Genomic DNA, 14,655 nt, shown 5'->3' with positions numbered 1-14,655 from the left:
AGAATTCGCGTCCAGACCGCCGGAACGTTTTTTCCCTTCTCTCGTTCCGGGGGATCCCGCCCGAGCCTCGGACCTCTTGATGGCCGTTTCCTCCCTTCTGGACTGGGGCGTTATTACCCCAGTTCCCCCAGAGGAACAGGGCACAGGTTTCTATTCAAACCTGTTCGTGGTCCCAAAGAAGGAGGGGTCGGTGCGTCCGATCCTGAAACTAAAGCTGCTCAACAGGTTTCTGCCGGTGCGGAGGTTTTGAATGGAATCCCTCCGCTCCGTAATTGTTTCTCTCCTTCCAGGGGAGTTCCTCGTCTCCGTAGACATCCAGGACGCCTATCTGCATGTCCCGATCGCAGAATCTCACCAACGATTCCTGCGCTTCGCCATTGGTGGCCGGCACTTTCAGTTTGTCACCCTTCCTTTCGGGTTAGCGACCGCCCCTCGGGTCTTTACCAAGATCCTAGCGCCGCTCATGGCGCTTCTTCGCACCAGGGGCATTCCTTTGCTGCCCTACCTGGACGACATCCTGATAAAGGCCCCCTTGCTTCCGGACGCTGTCCTCTGCCTGCGGATCACTGTTCAGACTCTGGAACAGTTCGGCTGGCTGATCAACTTCCCAAAATCCTCTCTCCTCCCGTCCCAGAAGCTCTCCTTCCTGGGGATGGTTTTGGATACCTCGGCCGCCAGAGTTTTTCTTCCAGTCTCCTAGTCCTCCCAGATCCAGGGGGCAGTGTCGCACCTGCTGCGCTCCCCGTGTCTCTCCATCCGGGAGTGCATGCGGGTCCTGGGCCTTATGGTAGCCTCTTTCGAGGCCGTTCCATATGCCCAGTTTCACACTTGTTTGCTGCAACAGGAGATCCTTTCCCTCTGGGACAAGACCTCTCGTGGTCTGGATGCTCGCATCCGCCTATCTCGGTGGGTTCGGGCTGCTCTTCCTTGGTGGCTGTCTCCTATGAACCTGACGTCAGGAAGATCTTTCCTCCCGTTCTCCTGGACGATCGTCACCACCGATGCCAGCCTCCGGGGTTGGGGCGGCGTTCTCCTGTCCCACACAGTTCAGGGGGTTTGGTCGGCGGCGGAATCTCGCCTCCCGATCAACATCCTGGAGCTGAGAGCGATTTTCCACTCCCTCTCCCATTGGACTCCTCTCCTGGCCGGCCGCCCGGTAAGGATTCAGTCGGACAATGCTGTGGCTTACATCAATCATCAAGGCGGGACCCGCAGCTGGGCAGTGATGCAGAAGGTGAGGAGAATTCTGCTGTGGGCGGAGTCTCACGTTCCGGTGTTGTCAGCGACTTTCTAAGCCGCAACAAGGGGGATCCGGGCGAGTGGTCTCTGCATCTGGATGTATTCGAAGACGTCTGCCGCCGGTGGGGCCGTCCGGATGTGGACCTGATGGCGTCCAGGCTCAACAACAAGCTCCCGGTGTTCCTGACTCTCGCCCGGGATCCGAAGGCGTACGGGGTGGACGCGTTGGTGTCTTCGTGGCGGGACTTCGCCGCCTCTATGTCTTCCCTCCACTTCCTCTGCTGCCGAAGGTTCTACGCAAGATCGAGGTGGAGGGGATTCCGACCGTTCTCGTCGCCCCGGGTTCGCGGACGTGGCTCGGATGCTGGCGGACGACCCGCGGCCTCTTCCCGACAGAAGATCTACTGTCTCTTCCACCGGAATTTACAGTCTCTTTGTTTAACGGCTTGGCTGTTGAAACCGCCATCCTGAAGAAGGGGTTCGGTGTTTAGAACCATGATCAGAGCGAGGAAGCCGGCTTCCTCCCGGATTTACTATCGTACCTGGAAGGCCTTTCTTGCCTTTTGTGAGAACTCTGGTTTTCCTCCCCTTCGTTTTTCTGTCCCTACGGTGCTCTCATTTCTTCAGTCCGGTCTCGAGTTGGGACTGTCGCGGAGTTCCCTGAAGGGTCAAGTTTCAGCTCTGACCGTCCTTTTTCAGAGGTCCCTGGCTCTCCTGGGTCCGGTGAGGACTTTTCTTCAGGGGGTGGCGCATTCGGTTCCTCCATACGTCTCCCCTTTACCTCCTTGGGATCTCAACTTGGTCCTGCGCGCCCTCCAGACGACCCCCTTCGAGCCTCTGAGGGAGGTTTCCCTGACCTTTCTCACTTGGAAAGTGGTCTTCCTGGTAGCCATAACTTCTATCAGGCGGGTATCGGAGCTAGCCGCTCTTTCCTGCCAGGAGCCTTTTCTGTTTTTTCACCAGGATATGGTGGTGCTCCGTCCGGTTCCCTCCTTTTTGCCCAAGGTGGTCTCTCCATTTCACCTTAACGAGGATCTTTTCCTGCCCTCCTTTTGTCCTTCTCCGGCAAACCCCAAGGAACGCGCTCTCCATTCCCTGGATGTCGTCCGGGCCCTGAAGGTGTATCTGATGGCTACCGCCTCCGTTCGCCGTTCAGACTCCCTCTTTGTGATTCCCGAGGGACCTCGTAAGGGTCTGGCGGCCTCCAAGGTCACTGTGGCGCGATTGATCCGTTCGAGGCTTATCGCGCCCGTGGTAGGGTTCCACCGGCTCGGATTACCGCTCACTCCACTAGGGCAGTGGGAGCTTCCTGGGCAAGGCGCAATCGTGCCTCTGCGTCTCAGCTGTGTAAGGCGGCCACCTGGTCGTCCTTACATACCTTCACGAAGTTCTATTGTTCTGGTTCTGGCCAAGCTGCCAGTTCGGTTGATGTACTGCTCCAAATTAATTAATGTACGTGCACGGAGAGATCAAATCTGAGACAACTCACAGTACGGAGTTAAAACAGAATCTCTGGTTTATTTTCTGAAAACAGCATAGGTTTTACGACATGAAGAAGTGGGAGGGGGGGGGGTGAAAGATAGAGTATATCTTTTCTATTGGCTACGAACACTATACTTTTCTGTAACCTTGACGGCCAGAGTAAATTCCTCCCCCCTCCCCCCTTGCTCGTGGGAGAAACCGTTACTACTTCTTCTTTCTTTGTAACTGCTTGCTTGAGCTGAACGGAAACCTCTTTGTAACTGCTTGCTTGATCTGAACGGAAACCACAAAGAAACACATGATAAAACACAAAGTAAGATTCTAGTTTATAGGTGTTGGCTGAATGCCTGGCCGCCATCTTAGCTAAACATAGTCCTCAACAAGCAAGTATCCATTTTGTATTAATAGTCCATAACACTATCAGTTGCATTCGCTGGCTTCGGCTGATGCTGTCTTGGGCCGCAGGGTTTTGCAGGCTGTGGTTCCTGTTTGACCGTTGGACGTTCCTCCTGGCGGTGCTGAGTTTTTCCCACCCCATGGACTGTTTTGGGACGTCCCATGGTCTGTGTCCCCCAATGGAATGTACGAGAAAAGGAGATTTTTTTGTGAAACTCACCTGTAAAATCTTTTTCTCGTCTTTCCTATTGGGGGACACAGCTCCCACCCATTCTGCCTGTTGCAGGAGAGGTCCAGTTCAGTTTAGTTTTGTTTGTGGTTGGACCTCATGGGCTTTGGTTAGATTGTTTCCATTATTTATTTTTCTCCTACTGCTTTTGCAACGTCTGACTTCCTCCTGGTAGAGCTTGGGGGTAATGCCCGAGGAAGAGGAGCTCTCTTTTATATTTGCATAGTGTCCCTCCTAGTAATACCTATAAGCTATACCCATGGTCTGTGTCCCCCAATGGAAAAGACGAGAAAAAGATTTTACAGGTGAGTTTCACAAAAAATCTCCTTTTTAGCAAAACGGAAATACAGACATACAGAAACGGAATGCACCCTGAGACACTTACGTTTTTTTTTTTTTGTGGATCTATTGAAATGAATAGTTTTGTATACGGAATGTTAAAAACTGCCTGTATGTGGAATGGAAAAAACGTTTGTGTGAATGAACCCTTAAAAGTAGAGAAATTCAAATTTAGATAATTGTAAATTTTTCCTAATTTTTTGTTTAATTTGGGATTATTTTATAAATAAAGGTGAAATATATCGAATCAAATTTACCACGGTCATGAAGTACAATGTGTCACGAGAAAACAATCTCAGAATGGCCTGGATAAGTAAAAACGTTTCAAAGTTATTACCACAATAAAGTGAAACGTCAGATTTGCAAAAATCGACCTGGGATTTAAGGTGAAAAGTGGCCCGTTACTGAAAGTGTTAAAGGGGTTGGTCACTTCCTAGTTACTTTTAACCAATAGATTTTGTGAGATGCTTATATGGCACTTACTAACATAGTCTTTGTTGAAATTCTGCACCATTTTCTATATTTCATGAGGTAAACCCCCTTGTTTGCCAAGTCTTTTGTGCTGTCCACATAGAGGTCCTGTCCATAAGATGGCGCCTGATGGAGGGTCATGTGACCAGGCAGATCACCTCCATGTGATGTCTCTTCTGTTCAAATACACTGCACCTGCCATCTACACTAGTTCTGTTGAGAGCTTGGTGCAGTGCGTTTGAATGCACAGGGCATCACATGGAGTTGATTTGTCTGGTCACATGACCCTCCATCAGCAGCTATCTTATCGACATGACCTCTGTGTGGACAGTACAAAAGACTTGGCAAACGAGGGAGCATACCTTATGAAATATAGAAAATGGTGCAGAATTTCAACAAAGACTATATTAGTGAGTGCCATATAATCATCTTACATACACATTGGGCACAAGTAGCCAGAAAGTGGCCAACCCCTTTAAGGAAAGAATTGGTCTCTATAATCCAGGAATGCCTATTTTTGGTAGTAATTTTATGTGAACAATACTAGAATGTAGTGGTAATTTGCCTGTATGTAGTATGTTGTTAACCCTCAGGCTCCCAGCGCTGTACATGTGTTTAGACATGTTTCAAACAGCAGATGCCCGTGGCTCATGTCTGCGGCAGTCAATAATGCCGATCGCAGGCATTAAAGCCTTTAGATGCCAAGGTCAAATGCAACCATGGCATCTAAATGGTGAAAAACCTGGAAAAGAGACGCTTCTGGGTTAAGACCGGCTTCCCTGTGCAGTGACCGAAGCTGGACATTAATTCTAATACTCTGAGAAACCTAGCGTATTAGAGCTGCAGTTCCTTTGTTGGCTAGCAGGTCAACATAGGAGAACGGCAATTTGGAGCCATACTGTAGTTCTATGGAAATATAATATAAGCCATAAAAAAAACTAATTGGGCTAACGGGGGAAAAAAAAAATCAAAATGGCCAATTCGAATTTAATAAAATGTGATGAAGTCTCACACACTCCAAAATATTATCAATAAAAACTACAGATCGTTCCACAAAATAAGCCTCCACACAGCTCAGTAGACAAACTATAACATTTATAAAAAATGTAAAAATATGTGCGTGCTACACCTGTCTTAATATTAATGTTATATATAGATTTATTTTTTTATGACTTGCATTTGTTATAACTTTTATTTTTATGTACCGTAATTGAAAATCACAAAAGATTATATATATAAAAAAAAAAGTTATGGGGGTCTGCATATGGCATTTTTTTCAACACAAAAAACCAACGCATATGTGGTATCGTTGTAATTGTACTTATCCTGAGAATGAAGGCCACAGGTCAGTTATTCTGCAAAGAGAACGCCGTAGGGACAAAACCCATAACTGTGGTGGAAATATTTTTTTTTCTCAATTCCACCCTATTTGGAATTCTTTTTCTGCTTCCCACTACATTGTATACCATAGTAAATGGCGGCATTAGAAAGTACAACGTGTTCCGCAAAAAACAAGCCCTCATACTATGTGAACGGAAAAAGAAAAAAAATTATGACTCCGGGAAGAAAAATATTAAAAACACAAATGTTATGTGATGTTATCTTTGACACTGGGTTCAGACCTGAGCGTATTTGATATGCGTGTTTTTGTCGCGCGTTTTTGTCCATAGTCAGCGCGCATATTACGCGCGTTTGTGTGATTGACAGCAGTGTCCTATGGCCGCAAACGCGCGACAAAACGCCCCAAAGAAGCTCAAGAACTTGTTTATGCGTCAGGCGTTTTTCAGCGCGTTCGAACGCGCAGAAAAAACGCGAAAATGTGAACCAGTCCCATAGGGAAGCATTGGTTTGCATCGGTTATGTGTTTTACAGCGCGTTCGAACGCGCTGTAAAACACGCAAGTGTGAACTTGGGGTGAGTGTTTTGTAAAATTCTCCTGTGTAACCGCCTGGACCCGGTGCTTTTCCATTTTTGATTTGTTTGATAGCATTTTGGATTTATAGTTCTGTGATCTCTTTATTCAGCATTATGTTTTGTTCATTCATAGTTTTGGCGATTGTAATGTTTCAGGGAAATAATTTTTTTTTATATCTCTTTTGTCATCGTTATACTTTCTCATTAAATGTATAAAATTTATAGAGTTTATATATTGTACATATTATTCCTTGCGTATTTTATTTTTTAAGATTTAATTTAAAGTTTAACCCCTTCATTTTTGCATTTTGGATTTTTCATCCCCACATTCCAATAATCGTCAAGTTTTTCCATTCCCATAGCTATAGTTGCAAGAAAAAGTATGTGAACCCTTTGGAATGATCTGGATTTCTGCACAAATTGGTCATAAAATGTGATCTGATCTTCATCTAAGTCACAATAATAGACAATCACAGTCGGCTTAAACTAATAACACACAAAGAATTACTGTACATGTTACCATGTTTTTATTGAACACACCATGTAAACATTCACAGTGCAGGTGGAAAAAGTATGTGAACCCCTAGACTAATGACATCTCCAAGAGCTAATTGGAGTGAGGTGTCAGCCAACTGGAGTCCAATCAATGAGATGAGATTGGAGGTGTTGGTTACAGCTGCCCTGCCCTATAAAAAACACACACCAGTTCTGGGTTTGCTTTTCACAAGAAGCATTGCCTGATGTGAATGATGCCTCGTACAAAAGAGCTCTCAGAAGACCTACGATTAAGAATTGTTGACTTGCATAAATCTGGAAAGGGTTATAAAAGTATCTCCAAAAGCCTTGCTGTTTATCAGTCCACGGTAAGACAAATTGTCTAGAAATGGAGAAAGTTCAGCACTGCTGCTACTCTCCCTAGGAGTGGCCGTCCTGTAAAGATGACTGCAAGAGCACAGCGCAGACTGCTCAATGAGGTGGAGAAGAATCCTAGAGTGTCAGCTAAAGACTTACAAAAGTCTCTGGCATATGCTAACATCCCTGTTAGCGAATCTACGATACGTAAAACACTAAGCAAGAATGGATTTCATGGGAGGATACCACAGAGGAAGCCACTGCTGTCCAAAAAAAACATTGCTGCACTTTTATGACCAAATTGTGCAGAAATCCATATCATTCCAAAGTGTTCACGTACTTTTTCTTGCAACTGTATATGAGGGCTTATTTTTTGCCGGACAAGATGTATTTTTTAATGCCACCATTTAATCTACCATGTCTTGTATTGGAAAATGGGGAAAGAAATTCTGTGTGGTAAAATTGAAGAAAAAAAACTGAATTCCCCCAAGGTATTTGGGGATTTGACATCACAGCATTCACTGTGTGTCAAAAATTACCTGACTTCCTTATTCTGCGGCTCAATACGAACACTGCGATCCCAAACTTGTATAGGTTTTTTCTTTTTCCACTTTAAAAAAAAAATAAAAGCCTTTGAAAAAAGTTAACATTTTCTTTGCATTGCCATATTCTGACAGCCATAAGTTTTTTATATTTCGGTCTACAGAGCTGCAATGAGGGCTTGTTTTTTGCATAGCGAACTGTATTTTTTTTATTGGTACCATTTTTGTGGTACGTACGACTTTTTTGATCATCGTTATAATTTTTTTTTGGAGACAAGATGACAAAAAAAAAAAGGCAAACTGCATGTTTTTCATTTTTTTTCCCCCCCCGTTACTGCATTCACCGCATGGAAATTCCTTTTTTATATCTTAATAGTTCAGATATTTTCTGACGCAGTGATGTTTATTTTTTTTTATTGTTTATATATTTTTATATGTAAAATTGGGAAAGAGAGGCTATTTAAACTAATTAATATATTGGTGTTTTTATTTTGTTTTATTTTTACTCACTTTTTTTTTTTTTTTTTTTTTTTTACTATTATCCCCCATAGGGTGCTAGTACATGGGATCTTTTGATCCCCTCTCCTATTCACCCTAATAGAGATCTGTTAGGGTGAATAGGATTTGTACACTCTCCATTCTGAACTGTGCCTCCTACATAGCTTTCTCCATACAGAGCTCTATGGCAGGCCTGGAGCACTTCAGCAGCGTCCACGCTGCCATGGCAACCAATCGGAGCCCTACAATTTCACTGCGGGGGCTCCGACTGGAAGGCAGAGGGAGCCGCATCCATCTGCCTTAGCTTACAGATACTGCGATCAGCGTTGATTGCGGCAACTCAGTGGTCAAGTGAGCAGGTGCCAGCTGTATCATATACCTGCTGCATATGGAGCGGGCCCGCTGCAGAGGCTCACTCCATACATCCCCTCACACATCATCACATACATGTATGTGATAATGTGTGAAGGGGTTAATATACATAACCAACATGGGCCATACAATAAGTTTCCCCTCCAGAGCGAGAGACACCATACACATTAGATGCATATCAGCCGAACCTGACAGTTTACATGCGACTGACCATTTAATGTGTGTGGGTGCCTTCTGACTCTCCGCCAGGGAGAAGTCAGAATTTGGGTGTAAGATTTCAGCTGCCTGAATCTATTCAGTTATTGGCAGCCGCTTTCTCCCCTTTCCTCAGAACCACAAGCATGTTTGTGACTGTTGTAATTTTTTTGTAGGTGGTTTTCCCGATGTGTTGTCCAGGACCAGAAGCAAGAGATCGTCGATGGTCTTAAAGTCTGTTTGCAAGGTAAAGATAAGTACGATAAAAAGCGAAATCCGTCACTTCACATCCAGGTGATTTTGTCCTAGAAGTTTGGATAGATATGAACTTAAAGATTTCATCCAGTTCATTGAACCTTACAAATGTTAAAGGGGTTTTCTCCCTTCAGCAATTATCATGTAGATGCAGTTTATACAAGGCACTTACTAATGTATTGTGATTGCCCATATTGCTTCCTTTGCTGGCTGGATCCATTTTTCCATCACATTATTCACTGCTTGTTTCCATGGTTACGACCACCCTGTAATCCAGCAGCAGTTGGGCTTGAACAATATAGGAAAAAGCACCAAAAAGTACCAATACCGACTTTGGCTCCCAGTTTTAAAATTGTTTTCAAGTTGAATAATCGAATGCCTAAGTTATTCAATGAAGTCTCGCGTGACTTCGCTGATGACGAATTTCACGTCAGCTGAAGTGAGACAACCCCTTTAAATAGTGAAATAAAATCTATTTTCGAAAGTTAATATCAGTTTTATAGTTTTCTGGTCCATTTTATCACAATTGATTATTGCCTGTGATAACACCACGCAACAAAAAAAAACTTTTTGTCTGCTACTGGGCAAAAGCTATTTGTCCTATACTAAATCGAGTGTGCGGATTACAAATCCGAAGTCAGAATTGTTGTAACCCGTCACGAAATGTTGCTATGCATAAGTATGCCTAAATGAATTAAGCAGTTGGAAAGCATTGAATAATTTTGAACAGAACGAGTTTCACTCAAACAATTTCCTGATCTACATCAAAGTTTGCGTAATAAACAATGTATGAAAATGTAATGGAATAACAGAATTTCAAACAGTCTCTTTTTTTCAGTTTAAAAGTCTTACTTGAGCAAGGCCCAGTACTGTTAAAAGTGCTTCAGGCCTCTGCTTTTGCGTTTGTGACCGGTCATATTTCTCGCCCAGTTTCCTTGGGGGACACAGAAGACCTTGGGTATAGCTCATCTCCATAGGAGGCGTGACACTAAGTGAAAGCTGTTAAGCCCCTCCTCCACAGCTATACCCTCAGCCTGGAGAGAGAGACTGCCAGTTTTTGCTTAGTGTCCAAGGAGGCAAGACACTCCCTGCTCTGCAGGGCTGTTTTCTCCTTGTTTCAATTTTGATTTTTACTTTTTTCTTTTCTTTTTGTTCCAGACCATCAGGGACAACAGAGATGCACTAGACCTCTCTGTTTCTCCTGGGGTTGAGCTGCGCCAGTGTCGGTCACCCGCACTGCTGCCTCCCCCACAGAAGGCAAGGTGGATCAGGGCAGCTCAGCTCCCCTACATCCCGCCAGCGCAAGGGTCGCCCGCACGCCAAGTCCCTCTTCCAGCGTCCTGCCACTACGGTGCCAGTAGCTGAAGGGGCGACCCTGCTGGAATGGACCGAGGGTGAAGACGGCTATGGTGAGAGATTGGCTTCTCCAGCCCTACGTCCCCCACCCCCCCACGCTGGTCTCCTGCGTGCCTGGCCCCTGGGGTGCCGCAGAGCGGCAATCTGCTTCTGCCTCCCCCCCCCCCCCCTGCCTGGCTCCCATAGGACATGCAGCCAGTGGCTGTCTCCCCACAGCTAGCTGCAGAAGCGGCGACATAGTTTCTGCGCGTCGCCTGCCTTCTCCTCTAATCAGCACAGGCACCCGGTCTCTGGGTCCCCCCCATCTCCTTATCGAAGTGTTGCTCAAGGCCTGAGGTCCGCTCCTGACGGCTGTGGAGTAAGGCCTCGCCTCCGGCCGGCATTGGTATTCCGGTGCGGCCGGGCGCCGCCATTTCGCAGCGCTCTCACTGGATTCGCTGTCGGCCATGTGCGTGACCCCCTTCTTTAGGCGGAACGCTACACTCTCACTGGATCTGTTGCCGATCATGTGCATGACCCCCCTTTTTAGGCGGAATACTGCACTCTCACCGGATACGGTACTGGCTATGTGCACGACCCCCTTCCATAGGCGGAATGCTGCACTCTCACTGATGTGCTATGATGTACTTATGTACTATGTTACTATGCTGCACTCTCACTGGTTTCGCTGCCGGCCATAGGCATGACCCCCTTCCATAGGCGGTATGCTGCACTCTCATTGGATTCGCTGTCGGCCTTGGGTATGCCTCCTTCCCTCAGGCAGCATACATACATCCCTCTGTCTGTGGTTGTTTTCTCGCAGGTACGTTGCTGGCCATGTGCATGTACCCCATACATGGCGGGGTGCTTGCACTCTCGCTGGATCCGCTGTCGGCCATATGCATGACCCCTCTTCCATGGGCGGTGTACGCACTCTCGCTGGATTCGCTGCCAGCCATGGGCATGCCTTCCTTCCTCAGGTGACATACACACATTCTCACTGACTGTGTTTGTCTCTCACCAGTACGTTGCTGGCCATGTGTATGACTCCCATACATGGCAGGGTGCTTGCACTCTCGCTGGATCCGCTGTCGGCCATATGCATGACCCCTCTTCCGTGGGTGGTGTACGCACTCTCGCTGGATTCGCTGCCAGCCAGGGGCATGCCTTCCTTCCTCAGGCGACATACACACATTCTCACTGACTGTGTTTGTCTCTCGCCGGTACGTTGCTGGCCATGTGTATGACTCCCATACATGGCGGGGTGCTCGCACTCTCCCTGGATGAGATGCTGGCCATGTGCATTACCCTCCCTTTTTTCTGGGCGGCATGCTACACTCTCACCGGATACGTTGCTGGCCATGAGCATGGCCCTCTAACATGGGTGGAACGCTTGCACTCCCATTGGATACGGTGCTGGCCTTGTGCGTGACCACCCCTCATTCCATGGGCAGAATTTGGCACGCTCATGAGATTCACGGCTGTCCTTGTATGGCTGTGCTGGACTTGTACATGTCCCCCTTCATTGGCAGAGTAGTTGCACTCTCGCTAAGTTCAGTGTTGGGTGTATTATTGCACACTCACTTAATGCTAGGATAACCCTGTGCATGTTCCCCTTTCACTAGGTGGACCTCCTGCGTTCATGCTGGATTATAGGGTATGTCCTGCTTCTCTGAAGTAGGTACGGCCCTAGGCATCACTCCCTTTTGGGACCGGCCTTTGCACTCTTGCCGACTGCAGTTTGCCAGGTACAATTTCCCCCTTTCGGGGCGGACTGCTTGCGTTCCATCGCATGCTATACTAGGCTTGTGCATAACTCCCTTTCAGGTTGCACTTTGCAATTCCGTACATGCTTTGGCACTCTGTGGCGAGCCCCCTTTTTTCGCTGAAGTAACCTTTTTGCAGTGAGCGGACGTTCTTGTGCGTTGTTTGGGCCGTGTATGCCTTCTCCTCCTGTAGGTGGGTTGGCCTTCTCACTGCTTACGGGGCTGCTTGTACGTATGCCTCACCTGCTTCCTGCGGCATACTTTTGTTTTCTTGGGATACGATGCTTGCCACAAACCTTGCACTCGTCTCTAAGGAGTTCATTCTGTCCACCTGACCCGGACGGGCTCTACTTGCTCTCTGCTGCACGGAGCTGGGGGGTACTCATTCATTTAGTTGGCCCTTCATCCCAGGGAGTGTTCGTGGTTCCTAGATGCGTGCCCATTCGTCCTTCCGCGGTATTGCTTCCCTGCGCTAGTGGTCACATGGTCGAGAGTGCTGTTGTCTGCAGCGCCCCTCGAATTCTTCGTTGGCTCTGGCAGGACTGCGGTTCCCTTGCCTGCTGCAATTTCCTCCTCTTCGGATGCAGTGTGGTATGAGTCCTTCCTCTTGGCGCCTCTACGCTTCAGTCTGATCTGCTACCAGGTGCGGGCCGCTTTTCTCGGGAAGGTCACCCAAATTCTCTTGGGTGCTCGATTACCCAGGTCCGGAGGACCTCCACCTTGGGTTCTTCAGGGTATTCGCCTTCTGCGAGGCGGTGAATCAGGCATCTCACAGTGTAGCAGGGTTCTGCTTTTGAGCTGTCCTATGGTTTCCCTGTTGCCCACTCCTCCTTTCGGTTGGAGGGTGTTATGCCGGCCTCTGTCTCGACTACCTTATCTCGCCGGCTCTGTTTGGCTCCCGCTCGGTACAGATCACTCCGATGTGGCTTCTGCCCCGCCAGACTTCAGAGGCTGTTCCTTCACTGTCCTCCCCTCTGGGGAGAGCATGGTTGTTCATGTGGATGGTTCCGGTGTTCCTTTTGGCCTCGTACTGTCTCCCTGGCTGTATTAGATGTGCCTATTTACCGAGTCTAGACCACCTGGTCAAGTTAAAGAACTAGATGATCTACTAGTTAAAGAAATAGCTAAAATAACCATGAAAGGAGAAGTTATCATTATGGGAGATTTCAATCTTCCAGATATAAACTGGAAAACCAAAATAGCAAGTTCTACCAGGAGTACAGATATTCTAAATTCCCTACTGGGGTTATCTCTACAACAAGTGGTTGAGGAGCCAACCCGGAGGGAGGCCATTTTGGATTTGGTATTCACAAATGGGGATTTTCGTATATGATGTCATTGTAGGCGAAAACTTGGGATCTAGTGATCACCAGTCAGTGTGGTTTAATATAAGAACTGTGAAAGAGTCCCACCACACAAAAACAAAAGTTTTAGATTTTAGAAAAACAGACTTTTCAAAAATGAAATTAGTCATAAATGAGTCCTTATCAGACTGGAACGGATTACATGGAGTTCAGGAGAAATGGGACTACTTTAAAAGGTGCATTATTGAAGGCAACAGAAAATTGCATTAGACTTGTCAGTAAAAGCAAAAAAAGGAGGAGACCACTGTGGTACTCAGCAGAAGTGGCCCAAATCATTAAAAATAAAAAGCTAGCATTTTGTAATTATAAAAAAACCCAGAGCAATGAAGATAAGGAAATCTACAAGATTAGGCAGAGAGAGGCCAAGCAAGTTATAAGAACTTCTAAAGCGCAGGCAGAAGAAAAACTAGCTCAGTCTATGAAAAAAGGGGATAAGACATTTTTCAGATATATAAATGAAAAAAGGAAATTAAAACAAGGAATAACTAAATTAAAAACAAAGGACGGAAGGTATGTAGAAGAGAATAAAGGGCTAGCCGACTGCCTTAATGAATACTTCTGTTCAGTTTTTACAAAAGAAAAAGGAGAAGGACCTCCACTAGAAAGAATGACTAATAAATCGTTTGATGCATGTATCTTTACAGAGGAAGATGTTCTAAGTTTGCTGTCTAAGGTGAAGACAAATAAGTCACAGGGGCCTGATGAGATACACCCAAAATTATTAAAAGAGCTTAGTGTTGAGCTGGCAAAACCGTTAACAGATTTATTTAACCAATCATTAGTAACAGGAGTCGTCCCGGAAGATTGGAAATTGGCAAATGTCGTGCCCATTCACAAGAAAGGTAGTAGGGAGGAATCAAGCAACTATAGACCAGTGAGTCTGACATCAATAGTAGGCAAATTAATGGAAACCCTATTAACCACTTCCCATCTGGGCCCTTTGCCCCCTTCCTGACCAGGCCAAATTTTGCAAAACAGACATATCTCACTTTATGTGGTAATAACTTTGGAACGCCTTTATTTATCCAAGTCATTCAGAGATTGTTTTCTCGTGACACATTGTACTTCATGATAGTCATAAATTTGAGTCAAAATATTTCACCTTTATTTATGAAAAAATCCCAAATTTACCCAAAAATTTTAAAAAAATCGCAATTTTCTAAATTTCAATTTCTCTGCTTTTAAAACAGAAAGTGATACCTCATAAAATATTTATTATTTAACATTCCCCATATGTCTACTTTATGTTGGCATCATTTTGGAAATGTCATTTTATTTTTTTAGGACGTTAGAAGGCTTAGAAGTTTAGAAGCAATTCTTCAAATTTTTAAGAAAATTGCCAAAACCCACTTTATAAGGACCAGTTCACGTCTGAAGTCACTTTGTGGGGCCTACATAGTGGATAC

The 14,655-nt window shown here is 45.9% G+C and overlaps 1 protein-coding gene across 1 annotated transcript in view; it reads left to right on the top strand.

Annotated features, from left to right (window-relative positions):
* Positions 1–14,655, top strand: part of PIWIL1 (piwi like RNA-mediated gene silencing 1) — a 135,604-nt gene that overhangs the window by 100,793 nt on the left and 20,156 nt on the right. The window contains exon 16 of the mRNA XM_040422529.1: positions 8,706–8,776. Coding sequence (XP_040278463.1) covers positions 8,706–8,776 — 71 coding nt within the window. The remainder of the gene's footprint in view (positions 1–8,705; positions 8,777–14,655) is intronic.

Source organism: Bufo bufo, chromosome 3 (genome assembly GCF_905171765.1).
Source record: "Bufo bufo chromosome 3, aBufBuf1.1, whole genome shotgun sequence".
In the NCBI taxonomy this organism is placed as follows: domain Eukaryota; kingdom Metazoa; phylum Chordata; class Amphibia; order Anura; family Bufonidae; genus Bufo; species Bufo bufo.
Note: the sequence above shows the minus strand (reverse complement) of the source record. Positions and strands in the feature narration are given on the sequence as shown.